The 23,369-nt window shown below is 38.0% G+C and overlaps 1 protein-coding gene across 3 annotated transcripts; it reads right to left on the reverse strand.

The window, feature by feature from the left end:
- Window positions 1-474: 474 nt before the first annotated feature.
- LOC127453291 (thyroid hormone receptor-associated protein 3-like) lies at window positions 475-23,369 on the reverse strand. 3 transcript variants are annotated; one of them, XM_051719561.1, is made up of 11 exons: window positions 23,006-23,369; window positions 15,442-15,603; window positions 7,717-8,565; window positions 6,358-7,086; window positions 6,006-6,175; window positions 5,536-5,647; window positions 5,292-5,376; window positions 4,349-4,536; window positions 3,479-3,641; window positions 3,257-3,394; window positions 475-2,025 (listed from the first exon to the last, which is right to left on the reverse strand). In XM_051719561.1, the coding sequence occupies exons 2-11, from the start codon at window positions 15,573-15,575 to the stop codon at window positions 1,771-1,773; spliced, it is 2,823 nt and encodes a 940-aa protein (XP_051575521.1). In that variant the 5' UTR covers window positions 15,576-15,603; window positions 23,006-23,369; the 3' UTR covers window positions 475-1,770. The 3 variants fall into 3 exon arrangements, with proteins under 3 accessions (XP_051575521.1, XP_051575522.1, XP_051575523.1); XM_051719562.1 differs by having other exon boundaries at window positions 3,257-3,391; window positions 23,006-23,368; XM_051719563.1 differs by lacking the exons at window positions 15,442-15,603; window positions 23,006-23,369 and adding an exon at window positions 10,958-11,060.

Consider the following 23,369-nt stretch of genomic DNA (forward strand, 5'->3'; position numbering starts at 1 on the left):
TGTATAAATATAACCCATGATTTTGTAGGATTGTAATGTAATATGAATGAATGCTGACATTATTTTTTCGGTCCACGTCACCCTTTACTTCTTCTGAACAGATGTCATCACAGTTAAAGGTGTTTGTATGACTGAGACTTTAAAAGTGTTCATTTAGAGCCAGTTAGACCAGTTTAAAAGGGAAATACTACACTAAAGTTCATCTTAAGAGACCATTCGAAGAAGGTTCCTTCTCATTATAATCAATGAGAATTCAAACAGTTGTCAAATTGTTGTACTTTTTATTCTTTTTAATAGAGTATTTCAGTAAGTATATAAACCTCTGTCAAGATGTGTATATTGGAAGCAGTGCAAACGAGAACCCAGACAAGTAAATCCAATTTTGGATTTTGGATGTAAATTATTATGTTTTTATGTTTTTTTTTTTCTTTCCATAATATATAATTTTGTTCACTTTTAACAAATTCCAAAACATTAAATCACCCTTTTATTAAAAAGGTGCCAAATTATTTATTCCATCTAAAGAAGGTGCATATCATTTAGAAAAAAAGGCATTAAAGTTGAAGACAAGATACACATAAATCTCATTATAAAACAGCATGCACATTGTCTAAAACTGAAACCCCATGAAATCTTCACTACTTGCTAACAGTCTTTCATCAAAACATTTCTAAATGCATATAATTTTTACTTTGCAAAATGTAGTTTTCTCCAGTTTTAAGGTTGAGTGAATCTAAATCTTTTTTTCTCTTTTTTTTTCTCCCCTCACACTCTGACAGTCACTGGGACTTGACTGTTTACAGTTTGGTCCCATAGCTAGGGTCATTCACACAAGTCATTCTTCATCTTTTATTTCTATTAATAGACACGCAAGGGTCACAGGGTCTCAGAGTTTCAATTAAGTCCAAAAAACGTAAATATTTACATCTATTAAAACAGTTGTATTTTATTCACACAGCAATAATGTCCAATCATAGCAGTTCTACACTAGTATTCTACTCTTAAGGCACTATGGCAACTCTAAGGCACCTAACCCTTAAAACCTATATGTGGCCTCTATATATTTGCAGAGCATGACATTCATAAGTTTGCATGTTCTAATAGTCATGTGATAAAAAGTAAAGCAGGGTTGACTTGCAATGCAGGGTCTCAAGCACAAGACTCAAGGTCCAAGTTCCACCAGAAATTAAATATAGCAAATATATGTGGAGTTTGGGTGGTGAAGGGATGCTGGAAAAATTGTTGCAAGTGTAAGAAAAACAGCCATTTATGCCCTCAGTACTCAGCAGTGGGATTAGATGAAACTTAAACCAAACTCTCAAACTTTCGTTTAGAACGTAAATGTCAATACATCAATGTCTGTTTGTGTTTAGATGTGCGAATTTGCATTGACAAAAAACAAAACAAAACATACAAACAAACAATGATCTGGAAAATGAAATCTACATCGAACTGTTTTATCAGAATAAATGTCTGCACAAATCACCACCTCATTCTAAGTTTACTGCACACAGAAAAAAATCTAGTAAAATCCTCATGAAAATAGGAGTTAAATGCAATACAATGAAAAAAGCATTCACACACACACACAAAAAGGATTGATTGTTTTCTATTCAATCGTTTTGGATGCATTATTGATGCAGGTTTCATATTCATTCCAATCCCTATTCCACCAAGTGAATAGCTGACAATGTAAAGACAGCCAGGTCCTATCGATATGAAAGGAATCTCATTGTTCTGTTAGTATTCTGAAAAGTCAGGTGGTCATCCTCATTTCTCCATTCTGGCTGAGACCCCAGCACTGTCCTGCTTTTTGTGGTCCTGTTCTGCATCCTCTCCTAGCTGTTCACCCTCATCATCAGTGGCCTGGAACTTATCATGAGTCCATTTGGGGCTCGTATTATTTGTGTTGTTGGCATTGGTGGCCCTCCGGAGGATGAAACGACCCTTTGCACGAAGAATGTTGGCACGACCACGCCCTCGTGTCTCCAACTTCCTCTCACCTTCACCATCTCTTTCACTGTGCTGCAAAGACAGTATTCCGAAAGAAGAGGTTACAAAGGAAATATGAACTAATCAAGTGTTCTTTTCAAGCATGTAGCACATTTGTAAACGTGACTGGAGCCTTTTTTACGCTGCATGACAAAACTGAACCACATCATACTACCGTACACTATCAACTTCCTGGTAATAAGAAACATAAAAGACATAAAAAATGTGTTCTAGTGCTTTGTGATCAAGACCACTACAGTAGAGTATATTTACCACTATATTTACCGTGATTGTGTAATTGTCACACCACTGACCAAAAAATGACACTATCACATGACAAACCAGTTAGAATAGGCTAATGATTATATAGACTTGCTTGTGATGGCACAGGAAATGTTCACAACAGAATTTAGGTGTCCCAGGTTCTAGCTTTAGTTTAAGGGGTTTAAATCAGGGACTAAAAACTAAATGTTTCTCATTTCGGTTTGTTCTGAGCAGAAACAGTATTTTTTCATTCCGGTTCTGGTGTTCCTCAGCCTCCTTTCCATATGCTAACCGGTTAGAACAAAATAAAAGAACGGTTCTTTTTTAAAATGATTGTACTCAGTGCTAAGGTTGGGTGATATACCAGTTGCAGTGTTGCTAGATCTCACAAGAGAAACAAGTGACCTGGTCTGGAAAAACAAACTAAAAAAAAGGGACTTGTCTCACCCAAAATAAGCGAAAATAAGTGATTAAATGTTTTCCCATGTGGGGGAATTTTTAGGATAGAAATCATAACAAGTAATAAATGTATTCTTAATATTAAATATATCCCCAAAAATATTTTAAATATTCATTTGGCCACCTAAAATCAATAAATAGCCTAAATCTCTCTCTCCTGCATGCATGCACACACTGCGTAGGTGCATTTGGACTAAACGTCACCTTTTGCGGGCCGAATGATTAAAAAAATAAAATAATTCTGAATCAAAGCACATGCTTATGTTCTACTTAAAAGAGAGAAGGCTCATTATTTTGGGCAACAGGAAGTTATGTAATTGTGAAAATTTACTATGATAACGCCTTTGGTCTTCATGAGAAAATGATCGGAACAAAATTAACTGGTTGTTAATTTTGTTCCCATTTTCGGTTATGTTCTGCAAACATTTTTGTTTGTTTTTGTTTTAAGTCCCTGGTATAAATAGTTTAAATCATTTAATAAGATGCTCAGAAACCCCTTTGCATGATTGCAAGATAAGTGCTTATAAAGACCATATCATACCAAGTATTTCTTGCTCTGCGGAGTGTATTCTGGGTCCCAGTCTTCATTTCTCGCTGACATGTTCATCTGTGCATCATTGCCATTACTGCTTCCATGGAAATTTCCTCTATTCCAACTTCTACCGCGCCTTCTGAACTGCTGTGTGCAAAAGCATATGGTAACCGCAACTGCCAAAGCAATAAACAGAAACATATTTGTTCTTCAAGAAGGCTCAAGACTCACAAAGCCTCCCCGTGCCCGTCCTCTCTCCATGGGCTCTCCATACTGTCTAAATCCCAGTCGGGCTCTGTGAAAGCCATCTACTTTATTCTCAGACTCTTCTTCATAGTATACAGAGGAAGATGAGGAGGATGACTGAGATCGCTCCCGTTTCGTCTTGCATTTCCTTAGAAATAAAATAACATGGTCCTAAATCCAATGTCAAAAACTGATTGGATCAATGGTGTCAACCTTGATTGTCCTTTCATCATGTGCTGACCAATAAACTGTGAACATGTGCAAGATTGCCTTAGCTGCTAATTTGCTTGCCAACTAGCTCATACAAACAAGATTGAGGCATTTTAATAAACTGTGATTTGGAAACCAGTTTTAAGCTAAATGTAGATAAATTATCAAGGCAAGAGTTATGATCTTGGCCATTTGCTCAGATATTTCTCAGAACTTTAGTTCTAGTTCTCTGAGTAGTTGTTGATGTTGTATCTCCAACCAAACCCAACCAATTAATGCAATCAAATATTAGCTTATTAGCTGGAATCTGACATGGCAGTTCAGATGTAAAGCACATTTTGCCAGTTGGGCCTCCAGCACTTGAACTGGTGTTCATGTTACTTCAGAATTACCATAATTGCTACTCTGACCAATAAAAAATATTTTTGTGGAACTCGTAAATGCAAATTTGAAACAGAATTTTATGAAAGTTGTGACGTCTCCCGCTTGATGTAAAATCATGATGTCATGTTAAAACAAAAAGAAGAAGAAAAGTCTTATATTTCTGTTTGCTATTTCCTATAATTAATATCCTATAATTATTTTTGGCAATTCTGACATGACAAGAACACAGCATGAAAGCCACTGTTTTCCCAGGCAACTTACGTCAATTTTTTGTGGTGCTTTGAGGATTTATCGGTGGATATTTCCTTGTATGACTCTGTAGATTCCCTCGATACTCTTCCTCCATACTCTTCTTCTCTGTGATCACTCCCTCCACTCATGTATTTTTTTCTACGCTCAATATCCAGGCGAAGGTCCATTGAATCACCTTTTGATTTTTTCCCATCAACCTGTGATGAGGCAAAAGAGAGACGTTGTGGCCAGATGATGGTTAGCGATGTGTTCTGTTAGCTTCATGCAGCATTGTATGGGGCTGGACCAAAACGACAAACACAGCAACAGCGGACTTAACCATGCAAATGGAAGACACCCTCTCTTATATCGATAGCAATGAATCTGACATCATTAGGATTTAGCAGGGCTTCTTAAAGGGTTAATTAACCAGTGTATCTCAGAACTGGACAGACCCGCAAAGGTGTATCAAAGATTTTGATTTCCTCTCATTTTGTGCACTCAAAAAATGACAGTGAAGTACAAAAGGTTTTGTAAGGAAACATTATAGGACCATAGCAGAATTACTTTCATTGGTGCTGATGAAAGTATGTTGTGTTTACTTAGCCTAAAGTTCCCTCACTTGTTCTTTGCAGGCTTTGAAGAGGAATACTTACTATGACATTTGTTTAGAGTCCTTTGAATGGATCTGACATGGGACAACTGGTCACTTCCATTTCTGACCTCAGATTTCTTGACTCAACTGCCTTAGGAAGGCGTGTACCCATAGTAAAAGGTTACCATCAAACGTTGTGGGGGTATTTACAACACAACAACCTGAATGCACTTCTTTTTTCATCTCACTTTTGGACTTTATGCCTCTCTCAGAAGAAACAGGAGCTTAGAGACAGAAGGAAGCCTAAGAATGCTTTGGCCGGATCACTTGCGCAGCATTCTTTTCCAAAATACGTCATATTTCAAAATTTTCGGTCACCTTGAAGCTGTTTTCCACGGAGCTTTTCATCTCATCAAACAGAAGAGAGTGCCTCTTAAAAGCACTGGGAGAAACATCAATTCTCCTGTGGAAAAGAGGTGAATAGAGATATTGTGACATATAAGGATCCTCCTTCAAAAGAGGATAAAGTCTTTGGAATACATCCTTAGAAACTGTAAAAACAAATAAATTACTCATGCGTGCGTGAGAAGAAGCGTGTGAAGTTGTCCCTAAATTTCTGTACCTGTGTATCTCTGGACTCTTTCTCTGCTTCATGAATTCTTTTTCAGCAGCTCTTCTCTGGTACAAGGCAAATCGATCATTTAGGGTCATTCCAGAGGAAGGAAAATACTGAGCTGTGGGAGGACATAAAATTAAAAATTAGAAGAAAACATTTTTTTTTTTTTAAATTAACCTACTGTACACTCAATAAAGTCATAAAATAGGCAACAAATAAGCTTTATGATACAGATATGACCACATTAATGTGGCCCCTTATTAAGTTTTAGAAATGAAAAACTTTTTGGAAAGCTGGAACTTATTTTCATAGATTTAATCTCTGACTATTAATGAAAAATGTATTCAGTCTTTTGAACTTCCTCTGTAAAATGATGGTTGAATCAGTTTGTTAGTTCTTAAGGTCAGTGTACCAAACAACCCCAACAACCTTACAGACCAACCTACAGAGTCTATAGGTGAAGAAGTTTAATTTACCTTTAATGTGGTGGACAATTGAAACTATGTGCTGGGAAAACAGCTCAGATGGGCTCCTGGTTGATTGCCGAGTCTGAAGATGCTGAAGGACAGAGTGAAACTCCCAATCCTTTTTATCAAGGTGCAAAAACTCCAGAAGATTCTGTCTTTCATTAGTCAAAACAGATGACCTACCAAACAAAACAATGGTCCTATAATTATAGACAACCACTGGTAGTAATGGTAGGGCACTTTAAAACTAGAAAAGAGAGGAAATATCTTTTTATTTTCAAGATATTTGCTATGTGATATCCATAAACTGTGGTATTTGTAGGATCTTGAAAGGAAAATCAAAAGAAAAATAAACATTAACCTTGCCAGGTCATCGCTGAGAGGATCCATCCTCACGCTGAATTCAGTTCCTCTTTTCGCTGAAGCCCTTTGTGGGGATTCCTCGCTCATAACCACAAACATCTCTTGCTCATGGTTCTCAGAGCTCCTCTTAGACAGCATTACAGGTTTAGAGGAGGAATCAATTGTGCTTTTCTCCTTTTGTTTCACCTTTAAGAGCTTTTCAAGGGAGGGGTCCTTGAACATGGCACTGAGCTGATCTCTCTTGGAGAGAGCAGCTAAGATATTTGCTGCTCTTTCCTGTTTAGGGCAGAGTAGAAGAGCTTCCAGCTCATCATCCAAAGCCATGTCCTGCAGCCTCCTGATTCGCTCTTCAAACATTTCACGAGCGGACAGTGCGACTTTGCTTTTGGAAGGATTGTTTTCCATGTCTCTCATCTTATTAGAGATCTCCATTTCTTCATCATCTTCCTCACCATCTTCATGCACAAAAGGTGGGCCATTCTGTGGACTCCTCTGAGTGCCACTTATGGATGGCATGTTACCATCACAATTGTTCACAAATTTGTATTTCACCTTCTCTTTTGTGTTGCCATGATCTACAGTGTGAGACAACCCAATGCCAGACCCCTTATCAAAGATTCCTCCATTACTCTCTTTATCAAGTGCTAATTCCCCATAACCTTTATCTTTATGTGTGTTATTCTCCCACGCAGGGGTCTGTTTTTTACTCTTTTGCTCCTCCAGGAATCTGGTCAATGAGAGAATGAGATTTACAGATAATTATTGTTATTTGGACAACAGACTCATCTTCACATGTGACCAAGGGTTGCTGTTTCCAGCATGTCATATTGAAAAGGCTAAGCATATAATAGATTGATTGATTTTACCATGGAAAAATGATTGACTTCCATGCAGAAACAGGTAAACAACTGTGTTCAGCTGTGAATATTTCAGCTCATCCATTTGTAAAGTGCAAAAATATACCCTTCAGACCTTTATAGCACATCTAAATTACAGACTCTGAGCTGACATTTGTAAACAAGACTTTTAGGTCGAACATATCTAGCTCTTCATATGCTGGCTCTTGCTTCCAACAGCTCCATTGATGGATTTGAAGGGCAAAACACAAGTCAACTGTTTTCTTTACATCATTTTTCTTTCTTGCAACACACATGATTTATTGTGTAACTTCCACCCTTACACTAAAAAAAGAAATAAAATATTCAAATGCGTATATTCCAAAAATTGGCAGCATCAGTCATCTGTTTAGCTTGCAAGGCGAAACACAATATTGCATTTAACAAACAAGTGAAATAATTTACAAATTTGATTAATAATATAGATATTTCCATTTTCAATAAAAATAAAGCTGACTTACTTCAAAAATGCTGCAGAGATGGCAACGGTATCATCTGTTTGTAGGTCAATATTTGACAACCCCAAACCATTGAAGACTGAGCTTTTCTTAATAGGACTCTTGGTTGGAGGTACAGTTGCTACATTCTGCCACGTGGTGGCACCTTTATTTGGATCATTTGAGCTCTTATGAGTAGGACTGGTGTCATTGGTCACAGAGTCTGCTTGACCAACAATAACAGTGGAGTAAACCTTTGGACTTGTCTTTTTAGGACTGGTGTCATGGTTTGTCAGAACCTGACTGTTCTCCAAAGTCCTTCCTCCATTTGCATTCTCTTCAGCCAAAGAAGAGCATCCCACCTGCTCCTCCAAAGCCCCATATCCTCCTTCTCGATTCTGAGTTTCTTTTGGCGCAGAGACGTCCTCTCTTACATCTTTGCAACTGTGCTTGGCAGACCAAGAGTTGGAGGAGGAAGAATGGTGTGACTGTGGCGACCTCCCTGAGGATGATCTGTCAGAGCGGCGGGAATGACTTCGTGACTTAGGGCTGCTTGGTTGCTTCTTAGGAGTGCGTGAACGAGAGCGTCCCCTCTTGGGGCTTTTGGTGTGGTGCTGCTGCTGCTGTTGCTGCTGCTGAGGGTGCTTGCGGAAGTTCTGCCAGTTTTTGGGTTGGTAGTTGTTATATCCACCCCTTCCTCTGCGCTGAAAGCGGCCACGGAAAAAGCCTTGACCTCTGCCCCGGAAGTAATATGGCCTCCGGAAGCCCCTGTAGTTGTCTCGGAATTCGCGTTGGTTCTGGTACTCCCGTGTGTGGTTCTGCTCCCGGTTGTGGAACGGGGAATGGGATCTGGACCGAGAGCGAGACCTAGACCTTGAAGATAACAAGTGGAAAGTTACAGTGATCCATTAAAGCACCAAATGCAATAGAATATGGAATGAGGAGAAAATAGAAGACTCAAAACCGTGCGGAAAACTGGCTCTTAAACGAATAATTCACCCAAAAATGGAAAAAAAATTATTTACTCACCCTCAGGTTGTTCCAAACCTGTATGCCATGTTTCGTGTAACACAAGTATCTTGATGCAGCTCTTTTTTATACAATAGTTAATTGTGATCAAAGGCTGTCAAGCTCCCAAAGGAGCAAAAAAGCACCATAAAAGTAGTCCAAACAGCTTGTGCACTATATTTCAAGTTTTCTGAATCCATACAATAGCTTCATGCAAGGAACACACCTAAATTTAAGTTGTTATTCACACTGAAAATATTAAATATTCCCCTGTGCCAAGGTTTCTCACACAAAACAATTGTATGGCTTCAGAAGACTTGGAATATAGTGCATGAATAATGTGGACTACATTTAAGGCACTGTTTTGCCGACTTTTTTCATTATAAAAGCCATGGCAGGGCTCCAGACTGCCACATAAATGGTTGCAAATGCGACCAAAAATAAATGATTGCAATAATAATTTAAAATCTAGTCACCATTGGCGACAGTCGGGTTGTGTGTGTTCATATGCGGTTTCATCAGAAATCATTTTGTGAGTTATTGAATACTAGGCGATTATTAAATAACTGTCTGATCGCGGTTATTTGATCTAACTGCGGTTATTGAGACAACCGCGATTATTGGGCATTCAAATTCCAATCACATTTTAATGCCCAAATAAGGGGATTTTAAGCAAATATACTGTATAAATGTCAAGAACGGCATGTTTGTGTGTCATTCAGTTGAATTCCAAATCCGAGCATCACTGAGCCGTGGACATCAACCAGCTCCTGTACGGAAGAGTGTGTGAAGTGCTCTGATGCGCGCGCTGTGTCTGGGCCATCCAGTCACAGTAAAGAGAGACTAAGAATTAATATATATATATATATATATATATATATATATATGTGTGTGTGTGTGTGTGTGTGTGTATATATATATATATATATATATATATATATATATATATTATTTGTTCATTTATTATGTGAGATCCAGCTTTTGACACTTAGGACAACTGACAACTATTACACAAGGTGCAAACATTCACTGATGCTCAAGAAGGCAACACACTACTAAATACACACTATGCTTTATGTAAATATCTGTTATGTAGATTCTGAAGGGTAGTACTAAATAAACAAAAAACATAATTTATCTCTTTTATTTGTATAAATTCTGAAAGGGGTGTGAAAACTTATGAGACTAAAGGGTAATGCAAACTTATGTACTCAACTATATACTGTATATACAGTATACAGTATATTAAACCCCCAATTAATGGGTTATCAGCTTTCCTTTTCTTCAGCTATCTATCTTCGAGCAATATAACAATCTAAATCGAGCAATTCTGTGATTTGGCAACTAAAAACAGCCATTTCCCTCATGTTTCAGTTTAGGTGCCAGTGGCTCCAAAATCATTTTTCTTCAAAAAGTCTATTTGTGAAAAAAATAACATGGGTTTGGAACGACATAAGTAAATAATTAGCCTACACTGTCATATTTGGGTTAACTATTTCTTGATTGAAAAGTACCTACTACCTTCACTGAAAATGTGACTGATCTACGGTTAAAACGACAATCAGTATTGCAGATACAAAAGATAAACAAATATTCCAGATTCAAAATATATACAAATATATATAATGCTTATAAAACAAATTCAGGCCAATATTAAGTACTACAGTATGGCAAAAATAGTTTTCAGGAAGCAAGCATAGATATAAAACCTTGAAAATGAAAAGCTCCGGGTGCACGGTCAACATTTGCCACTAGGTGCCTCTATTGTTCTACATATGAGTTTAACCATGTACTACTTCACAAATCAGCCCCTCTGTTCTACTCCAACATGCTTTAACATATCAAAAACACTGATAACCAACAAAACAACTTGTACACTACAAATAGTTCACATTGTACACTACTCACTGTCCTATACAGTTTCATATTAACACCTCAATATGTATCTAATATAATATAAACGGCCAAAACCAGCCAAAGACATGTCAAAACACACTATGCACATTTCATACATAAACCAACTTGTATAGATTTCATGCGTACACACCAATTAGCATTAAATTACCGTATATCTAGCAATGATTTTAAACATGTCATGCTAGTTCAACATTCATTTTTGTTCTTTGGAAGTGGTTTAACTGCTACAAACCCGACAGAAGCACCCTGTGATCAATGTACAATACAAACAATAAACTTAAAACATAATGAAATGAACAATAACCTACTTGTCTGTTCTTTCTAATGCTTTTCTACTCACCTAGTGTGCTTTTTCATTGGAATACTGAATAAGAAAGTAGTGTACAGAGCAACATGATACTCTCACAGTGAGCAACAGGGGCGTTGCATCTCCTCTACTGAGCGCAGATGGAAAGAGTCAGTCACATGGGTCATATGGGAAAGATTTCTACTCTCTACGAAGCAAAGAGGAGGTTCTCAGCCTGCCAGTTATAACACATTAGCTTTGCACAGACAGTAGGCTTTAACTAAAGATAGCAATTTAGAGAGATCCCTTATTCGAAAGCTTTTTATCCATTAGTTAAAGGTGATATGTGTAATATTTTGGAAAGTTTTTATTTATTATTTTCTCCCCTTTTTCTCCCCAATTTGGAATGCCAATTCCCAATGCACTCTAAGTCCTCGTGGTGGTGTAGTGATTTGCCTCAATCCAGGTAGTGGAGGATGAATCTCAGTTGCCTCCGTGTCTGAGACCATCAATCTGTACATCTTATCACGTGGCTTGTTGAGTGTGTTACCGTGGAGACATAGCATGTGTGGAGGCTTCATGCTATTCTCTGTGGCATCCATGCACAACTCACCATGCGCCCCACCGAGAGCGAACCACATTATAGTGACAACGAAGAGGTTAACCCAACATGACTTTACCCACCCTTGCAAACAGACCAATTTGGTTACCTGGCTGGAGTCACTTAGCACACTCTGGATTCAAGCTTGTGACTCCAGGGGTGGTAGTCAGTGTCTTTACCCGCTGAGCTACCCAGGCCCCCCATTTTTTGGATGTTTTAATACTTCTATCCCAGCTTAATATGCAGTGACAAAGTGCAATTCCGACCAGGAGTGTTCAGGAACATTTTTTTGCAGTTCGGTTGCAGAAAGTTTGCAGAAAATACTCACTTCAGCTTTAGGAGAACTTTACTGAGTGCTCTGCATGCTCATAAATGACGACTATTAATCCTTTGGAAATAACAGGATGTTTACTTTCTGAAATGCAAACCTCAAAACTTTTGAGCAGCAGTCTCTCTATCTCTCTATCTCTCTCTCACTCTCTCCCTCTCTCTTAAACAAAACGTGGTCATTAATCAGAGACCAGTCTCACAAAATTTCCCTTGCAAACCAAATTTTGCTCTCCATTTGCATGAAAAATCAACATTGTATTTGTTTCCAACTCTGCTTAAAATACACTGCCAACCACATAGGAAAAAGTATCTTCCCTATGCATATGGCAAAAATCATGCTGCCTCTAAAACTTCAAACAAAAAACAGAGTAACACGAGTATGTATCAGGTTTTGTACAATACAGTTCAACAGACTGTTGGCAGGACCAGTTTACATTTGGCTACCTGAGAGGCTCTACCGTGCTGTAAGCACAAAATTAGCACTTCTAAGAGAATGTGCAGGAAAGTACAATTTTAGCACTGGAAATAGGACAGTGTGGTGAGCCTTTCCAAAGCCACAGCCCTTCCCAAATATCAGACTTCATGCAAAGACGAAGAACACTGCATAACTAGAGTAGAGTAGAATCATGCTGACAGAGCACAATCCAGTGTATTTTTCCAAAGCCCATTAAAGGGGTTATAAAACTGACTTTCAATTAGCGGTCGAGCGATATATCGCCGAGGCCGATATTCTGACATTTTTCATTACTGGCATTGGCCGATAAATTTTCCCATTTGACCGATTTTTTTCTTGAGGACGCCAAAAATCACCTGCTTGCATGTGAAGCGACTGAGACATGGAAACGACCAGTCACGGTTTGTTTTGTTGTTACATGCCATCATGTTACTACAATAATAAACCGCAACGCAGTCTCATTTAAACGGTCCACATATCAGAGCGGCGGCAGACGTGTTTGAGCTCATAATGTTAAAGTGTTTGCCTGTTTCATTCTCCCTCTCTCCTCAAGAGTTCCCTGTAACTTTGAACTGTCTTGCCTAATGATAAAAAGGCAAATATCAAGAAAACTAATATCATATATACCATCTGCAAATATGCAAATATCTCGTTAAAACAGATGTAATTCACGAACCACACGAAAATCCAGTGTTTTCTTCCCGTCAACCGCTCATCTAATATCTCCCTCTGAAGCACGTATTCTATCAGCCAGAATCAAAACTTCAGGATTAGGATCAAAGGTTCCATTCATTCACAAATCACGACTGTCTAACCTGTGACAATCCAAACAGGCAATCCAGGCCATTTAAACTGTCAGGAGACTGCTGCTGCTCGTGCTGGATCTGCACGAGCGCATGAGTGCAACTTCAAGGCTGTGTCAAAAACTGTAAAATGCTGCATCCGGAGGCTGTATACAGAGGTAGGATGAAAATACGGTGCTTTTCAAACTGTTCGGAGACCAGTTTCTTTAAGAGTTCCATTCATTCAAAACAGATGTCAGTTAAGCCATTAACTGATTAGGCATCAAGGTAGCAATTCAGCTGCCTATGTTTTCGGATGAAGCCCAAGGTAAAAGCGCTTCATGTGTGCTATAAGTAAATGTCTTATTCACTATGCACTGTATGTACAATTGGTTTGATTCTGTACTTTTTGAGTAAGTGCAATTGCTAATGTGGACATGCCATCCATGGTTGCTGGACTACAGTGTGTATTGTTATTTCCTTCTTTCTTATATATTAACTATTTCTTCATGTGCAAATAAATTCTTAAAATTTGATGACTAAACAGAAATCTGAAGAAACTGTATCTACCATTTAAAAAACCCATACTGGTTGACCACTACTTTCAGTATGTGGAGGTGTATCTTACATAACTTTGGCCTGGCTGCTGTGGCTAGACTGCCGACACTGGCACTGGAATATTGATTTTAACCTTTTCATGAGTAGGGTCTAAATTCCTCTACAGTGCCTCCTGGAGTTATTTTTGCACATGACACTGCACAGCTGGTAGAGGGGGGCAGAGTGTAGATGAGTATTTCTTTTTATTTAAAAAAATATATATATATATTTTGATTTCTTGTCATAAAAACTACTGTATATAATATAGTAAACATGAACAAATGGGTTACGTCTGCTGTACTGTTTTTGTTTTATCTATTTCGTTTTTATAGCTGTAAAAAATGAATGGACAAATAATATCAGCAGTCCGGTTTGCTTATATGCACTCTTTGACTTCTCAGACATTGTGTGTGTGTGTGTGTGTGTGTGTGTGCTACAAGCGCTAATGTAATCAGACTTGGCTGCGTGCATGAATAATCGCGCTCGATCAGCATGCTTTCAGTGTGAGTATATGAGTTTTAAACTGTTATCGTGGTGCTTCTGTGATAAGTTTGGCTGTCTCATTCAGAAAACAAACATATTATATGCCTAAAAAGGCTGTTTGAGTTGCTGTTTGTGTTAATGAAAACCACAGCTGCATCTAATCTGTAGACATTGCTGCGTGCATGGGAAGATCGCATTTTTATGATGGCTGTGAATCTACAAGATGTGAACTGTTATCGTGGTACTTTGGTGACAGTTTGGCTGTTTGTTACATAAAGTAAACATATTATGTGCTTGAAAAGACTCTTTGAGTAGTTTACTAATGTAAACAAACGCCAGCACGCATTGAAGGAAGATCACGTTTGATGTATTGACTGTGCATATAAGAGCTGTAAACTTTTTATCATGGTACTTTGGTGATGAGTTGGATGTACTGTATGTATATAAAATAAACTTATACTGTGGTTTAAAAGACAGTATGAGTAACTGTTTGAGCGAATATAAATAACAGACGCTTGACCAGTGCAGCCTGTGTCGGCACGATAGCTTCTAATGTAACTGGCTGTTGCAGAAACACATATGTGTGACTCTACTCTGCGAGGCCCAGTTATTAACGGTACGTATGAAAGGGTTAATGTAAAATGAGCCATGGTTGGGAAAACCAGGCATGAGTCACGTGCATGTGTTTACAATGATGTTCCATTGTGTGTTTAGAATAATGTGAAAAAATAACAAATTTTCCTTAAGGACGTCTGTCAAGACAGGGCAAGCTGTATTTTGTTTATATTTGTACAATGAAGTTGTGCAGAGGTCAGAATGAGTAGTTCAGTGTTCACCCAGCACAGGGTTAAAGAACCAAATAAGACTCAAAATTAATTGGCGTAAATGACTGAATAGGTTTTTCATGGAACATAACATTAAAATTTCACACTGATTACAGCTTACTTTAAGCCAATCATTTAATTTTCCTTTTACAGATCATATTAAAAGTCAAATGCTGCTTTAATAATGTGGTTAACACTACCTTTCTGCTGTGTATTTACATATAATGCATCACTGAAAGTGAGCACTGAAACTTTAAAGACCAAAATCTGAATTTCAGAAAACTGAAATTAAAACCTTTAACTCCCTTTATCCAACATCTGCACATATCTGCTTTGTACTTTGCACCAAAGTCTTGCCTTTTTCACAAGAGTAGAGAATCACTGTATTATGGGACTGTATAATTTGGAATTTACATCAAAACTTATTCCCCATTGGCTGCTGTGTAATTAGTATAATGGACACTCACCCATATCTGCGCCTCCTGGATCTGGATCGGGAGCTGCTCTTTGATCTTGAGCGGGAGCGAGAATCAGAATGGGATCTGGATCTGGAGGCCGATCGAGAGCGAGACCTGGAGTGTGATTTTTGTGTCTTCATCATTGTTGCCTGTGGTCTTTCTCATATGTGCCTGTAATGAAATGTAATATTAAATTAGCTAAAAGCAGATTGTAATCTAGTTTATATTTCTTTGCTTTCTTCATCCTCATCACCATATACCCAACCTAGTCTTATAGAAACATGTTACTGTATATACAGTTTTGCTAAATGATTTTACATGGCTCATTGTATGTGTCACTAAATGCAATTTCCTGGTGAAATGAACACTAGAGGTGCTATGCTACAACAACAACTTATTTCCTTTCCCACAAATCACAAATAAAACGGCAGACTATAAGTTTATAAACACTTACTTTTCGTCTGATTCCTCAATGCTATCTTATGACATCAAAACCCTTTTAGTAAAGTGTATGACTTTAACGTTTGCATTACATAACCAACTACATTTGCATGCTTGTTCGTGCGCAATTCAAATTGCGCAGTACGTCAGCTGATAGAGTTGCACTTGCGATGCAAAGGACAGAGGTACAAGTCCTGAAGAGCATGTAAGTCAACACATGAGCTGAAAGTGTCATAGAAGCAACACAAAATTTCTTCAGCAATTGTGTCTTTCATTTCACATTAGCTTTTTATGACACTACTGGTTAGGTTTCAGGTTTAGGGTAGGGAGGTGGGTTTTGTTCATTTCAAATTCAAAAAAGCATTAACCTTAAAGGGGTCATGGCATGAGGAATCAACTTTTCCTTGATATTCTGACATATAAGAGGTAATTGTACTACAAATACATACTGTATGTTTTAGAACTCAACGCTTCCTCTCCAGTCCAAAAAGAGCATTTATTGTTTCCACCCTGCAAAAACCACTCATTTTGAAATCGTCTACATTGTGAGGTAACAGTGTAGTGTCATTTGCATAGTACCCTCCTCCACAACATACGTAATCGTTGCGGTGAGTTGACAGAGAGAGAAAGCAGCTGGGATACTGCAACACGGAAAGAGGTACTATTGTAACTGTAGTTTACTTTTAACCAGTGAAAACAGTAAAGTTAGGTCCCTAGATGTTGTTGTGTTCCTGGTTGTGGGAAAAACTGTATCTCTGCATAGCCTTCTAAAGGATCAAAACATTCGGAATAAGTGTCTAATTCAAACGAAGTTCCTGAATGTGTCAATGTGGGACTATGAATTTGGATTCTTTGGATTCATGGATGAATTCTTTTGAGAACCCAGAATTCAGGCTTTGCAAAAAAACGTATATTTAAAGATGCAGTGGCAACTATACTGGACACGACAGTAATGCTGGTGTTGTGCCAAAATCTGACTACCGACCAGATTCGGACTCCCCACAACCTGATTGGCCCTTATACCTAAAGCCCACCCTTAACCCTAACCTCATTGGTCCCTACCCCTAAAGCCCATCCCTACTACTGCCCCTAAACATAAGGATACTAGGGAGTCAAAATTCGGCACTACACCAGTGAGTAACAAGTGTGATTCTAATGTTTCATCTGCCTGTGTTTGTTTGATACGTAAGGAAATGTATAGTCAGCCGTTTTTATAATTTTGAGCTCTTTCGAAGCTCTTTTGAAGTCCATTTCCACCTCAACTGACCAATCATGCTCTCTTCAGAAGTTCAGCACCGACCAATCACTGTTTCACTTTAGAGCACGCGCTGAAATACAGAACCGCAGATGTTTACCACTGTCGTATGTGTGCTATTCTGTCTTACACAAACTCTGTGTCGGAACATATATGAGGATAATGATACGGTGTTATAGCGGTCTCGAAGCGGTTCTGTGCTCGATGCACATTAAATTAATTCCATCTCATGCTTTGATTGTGTGTTATATACAGAACAGCTGTGATCTGAGTGCGGTTCGGTTTGTGCGCTTCGCTAACTAATTATATTATTAAATCGCTACAGATTTACCTCATTTGCGTAATTCCAAATATGTTTGGCCATTGCAAGTGTCTAAACAAATCTAAAGTAACCCCATGGCACTGGGGTTTTGTGGACCGAGGAGGAGATGAGAGCATTTCACTATGTATGAAAGGAGGAGCACAAAGCTTTTGTCACCTCTGCTGGTAACACAGAAACAACAACACACACGTCTTCCTTCAAAATAAGGCTTGATAAAATAATTAGGCTTCTGCTAAAATAAAGGCTTGAAACTGTATAGCAATGTTGGTGCTAAATTATTACAGAAATATATTGCTATTGTATATTACTATTGTGTATTAAAATATTATAATAATAATATAATTATATTTATTTATCACACATATACAATGAAACTCTTTTTTTTTTTTTTCTCACATATCCCAGCTAAGCTGGGGTCAGAGCACAGGGTCAGCCATGATATGGCACCCCTGGAGAAGATGGGGTCAAGGGCCCAACAATGGCATTTTGGTAGTACTGGGGCTTGAACCCCCAACCTTCTGATCAGTAACCCAGAGCTACCACTGCTCCCTGAATTTGCATATCCCAGCCAAGCTGGGGTCAGAGCACAGGGTCAGCCATGATACGGCACCCCTGGAGCAGATGGGGCCAAGGGCCTTGCTCAAGGGCCCAACGGTGGTATCATGGCAGTGTGGGGGCTTGAACCCCCGACTATCTAGTCAGTAATCCAGAGCCTTAACCGCCAAGCCACCACTGCCTAATAATAATAAAAATAAAGAATGGATCTTAAAAGAGGATTCAAGTGTGAACACCCTACAGAGTAACTTTTTTAATGGCAGTAAAGCTTGGGAAAAACATAACTTAATTTTTGTCAAAAGGAATAATCTACAGTTTGTAGTTTTAACACCTTGTTCAACATGAGACCTACTGTTTAATGTAATTTCATGTTTTTTTGTTCTTTAAGAATTGATAGCTAAACAATGGCAATAGTATTTTTATTTTTGTGCAAAACAATCATGATTATCATTTTCACCATTATTGTGCAGCCCCACTCAGTGAACCTTTCATCTCAGAACTGTCGCGATACATGAAAGGAGCCACGTAATATAATACTGCAAAAATGTCACCACGGGCAGGTTTTTTTTTTTTTTTTTTTTTAGATCTGGCACATAATGTACAACCAATGTTTGTTCTTAGACTCCCAGACTAATGGGCTTATAAGTACTTTGACAAATGAGCAAACATTAATCTGTCACTGAGCTGATCCATCTTTACTGTTGATATAAGACAAGGATCTCAAAAATGAAAATGCAAATAGACCATTAACTATTGCTTGACATCCTAGACTTTCCCTTGGCACTGCTAGTGACAAAACAAGTCTCACAATTTGCTGGTATTGTTCTGATCCAATAATCTTTCTAAAATATGATGTACCGTTCACTCTGGCATTCCAAAGAATTATTTGTGGGCTAAGAGAAGCCCTTCATCTTCGAGGCTCATCAGAGGTAGCTTTGGAAACAGGAAATTGCAGAGTGAATGCTTGAGCTGCAATACCTTTGTGTATCACATGCTAGTCTGAGAAGATCCTTCCTGCTATTTTAGTAAACACTGAAATGGACCTAAGCCTCTTTTATAAAGTCACTATTTTATTCTTTTCGACTGCTTGTTGGTTTAGGCCAGCAGTCCATAATTTCCTGCAGCATCTAGACATTCAGATTTTTGGCTTACTGTGCAAAGTTCCTAAGCTGGATTCAAGGATGCACTTTACTTCAATATGGAAGAGCGAGAGAAACACACTCCAAAGTTGTACTGTTTTAAAAAATATCATAAGTATAATAGATTTGTGAAAATGAATTCACAAAAATGTAAATGGAGCGTGCCTGTACAAAACTCGTCGCCATGATGCTATGAGTGTTCTTAGTTGTCAGAACAGTGCAGTTGTCTGCTTGATAAAGTTTTTGGAGTGGTCGTTTGTGTGTTGCTATGCTCTAACAACAGTGTGTTGCTAGGTGGCTGATAGGGTATTCTAAGTGGTTGCTAGGTAGTTGCTTCCTGGCCCCAGTTAAAAGAGCCCATTATTGTAAATCTATGTTTTTTTGTTTGTTTGTTTTTTTGCCCATTTTATTGTCCACCAGTCAAAAATCGTATCGTTAAAAAGTCGTTAAATCCTAGAAAATTAATAGCACACCTCTTCTCAAGCCGCACAATTTGAGGCATCATTCAGATACCCTCCTGAGACCTGAGTGTGACTGCGGTGTGCATTTTCCATTTCCCTTTTTCAATTGTAACTTGTAGCCCCTAAGAAACATGCCAAAAAAAATTTTTTTTTTTTGAAGAGCAAATAGTTTTCCTAAAAATGTATGTACTCATATGGGGAAAGCGGGACTAAGTTGTAAAATTTTAAATAATTGTATAGCATAATAAATTGCATAATAAATTCTAAATCTATGTACTGATTACCATTGTACCATGTCTGCCAACCATGTTAAGTGGTCCAAACATCATCAGCAGCCTGAAACTGAACTTTTGACCGGAAGTTTGGAGTGAATGTCCTTGGCTGTATAGGAAAGCTCTCAGATGCTCCCTTGCTCCCTATTTAGTGAATGACTTAACCTCCAGTGTGCCGTCTGACTGCACTGGTCTCAAAACGATAAGAAATGCACCTTATTTTCATCCTAACTCCATATAAAGCCTCTGAAAGCAACAATTTTCATCTGATAATCCACAGTGAATATAGGATTTCTAAGGAAATATAGTCCTATAGTCCACATCCATAGTCATTGTGTTTAACAGCGTGCCCTTTCACAATAAATCAATGGAATTTTCAAAATAGCATATTGGATAAAACTAGAGACTCTAGTCTTTTGACTCAAACAGGTTTCAATGTAAAAACTTTGTGAGGTTTCTTACCAGATGTAGTTTTGTTGGCATTTCTCCAAAAGACAAACTCCACTGAGATTGGCGTCGTGTTGTTTTGTCACATGCATTGGTGCGTCAAACGTTTAACCCTTTCATGACAGCCCAGAGGGTCTTGAACTGAGATCAGTTGGTTTAAATTAAATTAAATTATGCTTAGCATATAGCAAAGATAAAACACACAGTCCACGCATGAGGATGCGGGGTCGCACGAGAATACTGTATATGCCAACGTTTTCTAATATAAACTGATATTATAAAACTAATATAATATGTGTTTCTCTGACTATGAGGAATATCAGTTTAGTGTCATCCCAAAACTTAAGATGTGCGATGTTTAATGGCTTCTTGCTTTCAGAGCCTGTCATGAGGGTGGAGGGGTAGGATTAATTCATGACACATTTATAATAGGCTAATGAATGCATCTTTGCAGAGGGTAGAAAGAGAGTGGGATCCATCTCAAAACATAGGATCATTATATTAAGAAAGAACAGCTGTCTCCTAATACTCATTTAGCTGATCCTGAATTTTCCCTTGGGGATCAATCAAGTATATCTATGTATCTATTTGTCTGTCTGAGAGTGGAGTATGTTCCATAGCCTAATCAACCGGATTTGCTATCTAAAAATGCCCATGCCAAACATCTCAGATGGTCATTCCCTTGTACTGTCATTAAGCACACAGATGCACTCACACAGGTGCTTCCCAAAAGTGACAGCTGCAGCTCAAACTTCCTCATCTGTTCAAAAAAGGGGGAAGTTGATGTAAACAAGGGTACAACCTAATACAACAACAATGTGCTCCCAACACTCAATCAACTGCTCTACTGAGATCACAGATGACACACCAGCAGTCACAATCCCATTTGTTATCTTTATTAGCCAATGAAACAACATTTCAACCCCTTATCAAAGGCCATAGCAGCTGCACTCTTCGTAAAACTTTACAGATGTAGGAAAACCTCTTTGAAGTTTCTAAAAGAATGTATTGTGGGGCCTACAGCTTCACAAAAGTTTATTAATTGTGCCGTTTCAATCTCTTCAGCAACTCTATAAATAAATGAAGATTGAGAAGTATGGATCCATGACATCAGATGGATCTGAGAAGCTCTACAGTTTTAATTATTTTTTATTATTATTGCATTATCCTTTAAGTGATTGTCTTACAAAACTTTTACTGCAACAAAGATTGGGTGAAAATTTTGAAGATTTAGGAAAGCCGTGACCTGAGGCCTCTTGACAAATATCAAGCCAACACTAGCCAGGGATGAGACAGAACATCCAAAACTCCAGTTACAGAAGACAAAATCTCTATTATCTATTGATTTTTCATTAATGCTGAGACTTTAATATATGAGGTCCAATGCAGAGAGCCCCCCCCCACCCCCCACCCCCCCTTCCATTTTGTGAAGACGTGTCTCAGGTTTCTGTCATTAGTGGATCTGCCTCTTTTGAATTTACAAGGGGACTCAGCGACCAAAGGTCTTCTCTATTGTAGTCGTATGTGAGAATGGTGAGATAAGAACAAGACACTATAGCTATGAAATGATAAAGAGCTTCCTATAAGTAATCAAGTTTTGATGAGCAGTCAACATCTAAAGAAATGTACCTAAATAAAAGCTTGTGAGCTACTGAAAAGGCAACAGGTTTAAATTGTTGCAAGAGCATTCTCTCCATGCAGTCAAAATTGACTGAATTGTCTTACATACTGTAATGAACAAATCCAAACACAAGTTTTGGTTAAATAGATTTTCTGAGGAAAATGTGTAACACATGGCATGACACAATGATAACTTTTGACAGCTCAAAGTATTTGTAATGATTTGTAGTATGGCATTTGCTCAACCAGGAAGAAAAGAGAACATCTCTCAAGAACTTTTTCATTAGTTGGCAGATGGCACATACTGTAGGATGGGGGTCACTGGTACATTAAAAGCACTGGGCATTCTAGGAAGATGCTGATGTCAATAAGGCCACAAATAGTCCTGCAGGAAAAAAGTAGCAGTTGTGTGGAAAAATTGTGCATGTCATGCAGTATCATTCCCATCAATCAGTAATTGATGTAAATGATTTGAATTTTAACACAACCCCTGTTTTTATACATTATAAGGCATTTATCCTTCGGTAAATCCCACAAATAACGTATGGTGCATTGAAGCATTTTTTTAGCATAAAGACGTAAAGCCATCCTCAAAAGAAAAAAAAGGTATCACAATTCACAACTATTAACAATAAAGAGGAAATATTGCCAAAGAGCAGTGACAGTTGAAAATTGTGAACTGTAGGTGTCAATTTGTAATATATCTGGAAAAATGAGGTATTGTTTTTATTATCAATACCTCAGTTAAATTATTATATCCTGAATGGTTTGTTTCTGTTTATTATTAAAATATATAGGCCAAGCATTACGACTTTAAAATAAATGGTCTCAGACTGTTATTCATATCTGCGATGTGATGAAAAACATTATTGTTATATTATTATTATTATTATTATTATTTCTTCATTAGTATTATTATTATTATAATTAGCTCTATGTTTTTGAGTTTTCTCCAGTGTAGTAAAGTGAACTGGTGCAATTATTGAGGCGCACGTCATAATATCATTGAAATGTATCACAAGTAATGCCTTCTGTTTTTAGTCCAGAAAAAAAGCACTTACCTATGTTTCGATGTAGTCCAGGGTTCAATACTGTCAAATTTAACAGGACAGTTTTCAGTACCGCCGTAAGATGGTTTCCCTTGGTTTTGAAACAGACTCATTCGTTATGCTTAAAATAATTATTTAAATCATTCCGACGGTCAAGACGGCAATATGAATCTGACTTCATGTGAATTATCCGCATTCAAATTCATTCAGTCGTGCAATAAAAAACAAACGTTAGGATGTACTACATTTTAATTCAAATGGCAAATGTGCTATTTAAGTAGTAACCAAACTGCCTCGTTACCCGTGAATAAGCTGAACTTTTGAAGTCTAATCACGGTGAAAGGGTTTTATGGGCTCGCAGTCACCGGCCGGGGTG

The sequence above is a fragment of the Myxocyprinus asiaticus genome, chromosome 15, assembly GCF_019703515.2.
Source record: "Myxocyprinus asiaticus isolate MX2 ecotype Aquarium Trade chromosome 15, UBuf_Myxa_2, whole genome shotgun sequence".
Classification (NCBI taxonomy): Eukaryota; Metazoa; Chordata; class Actinopteri; order Cypriniformes; family Catostomidae; genus Myxocyprinus; species Myxocyprinus asiaticus.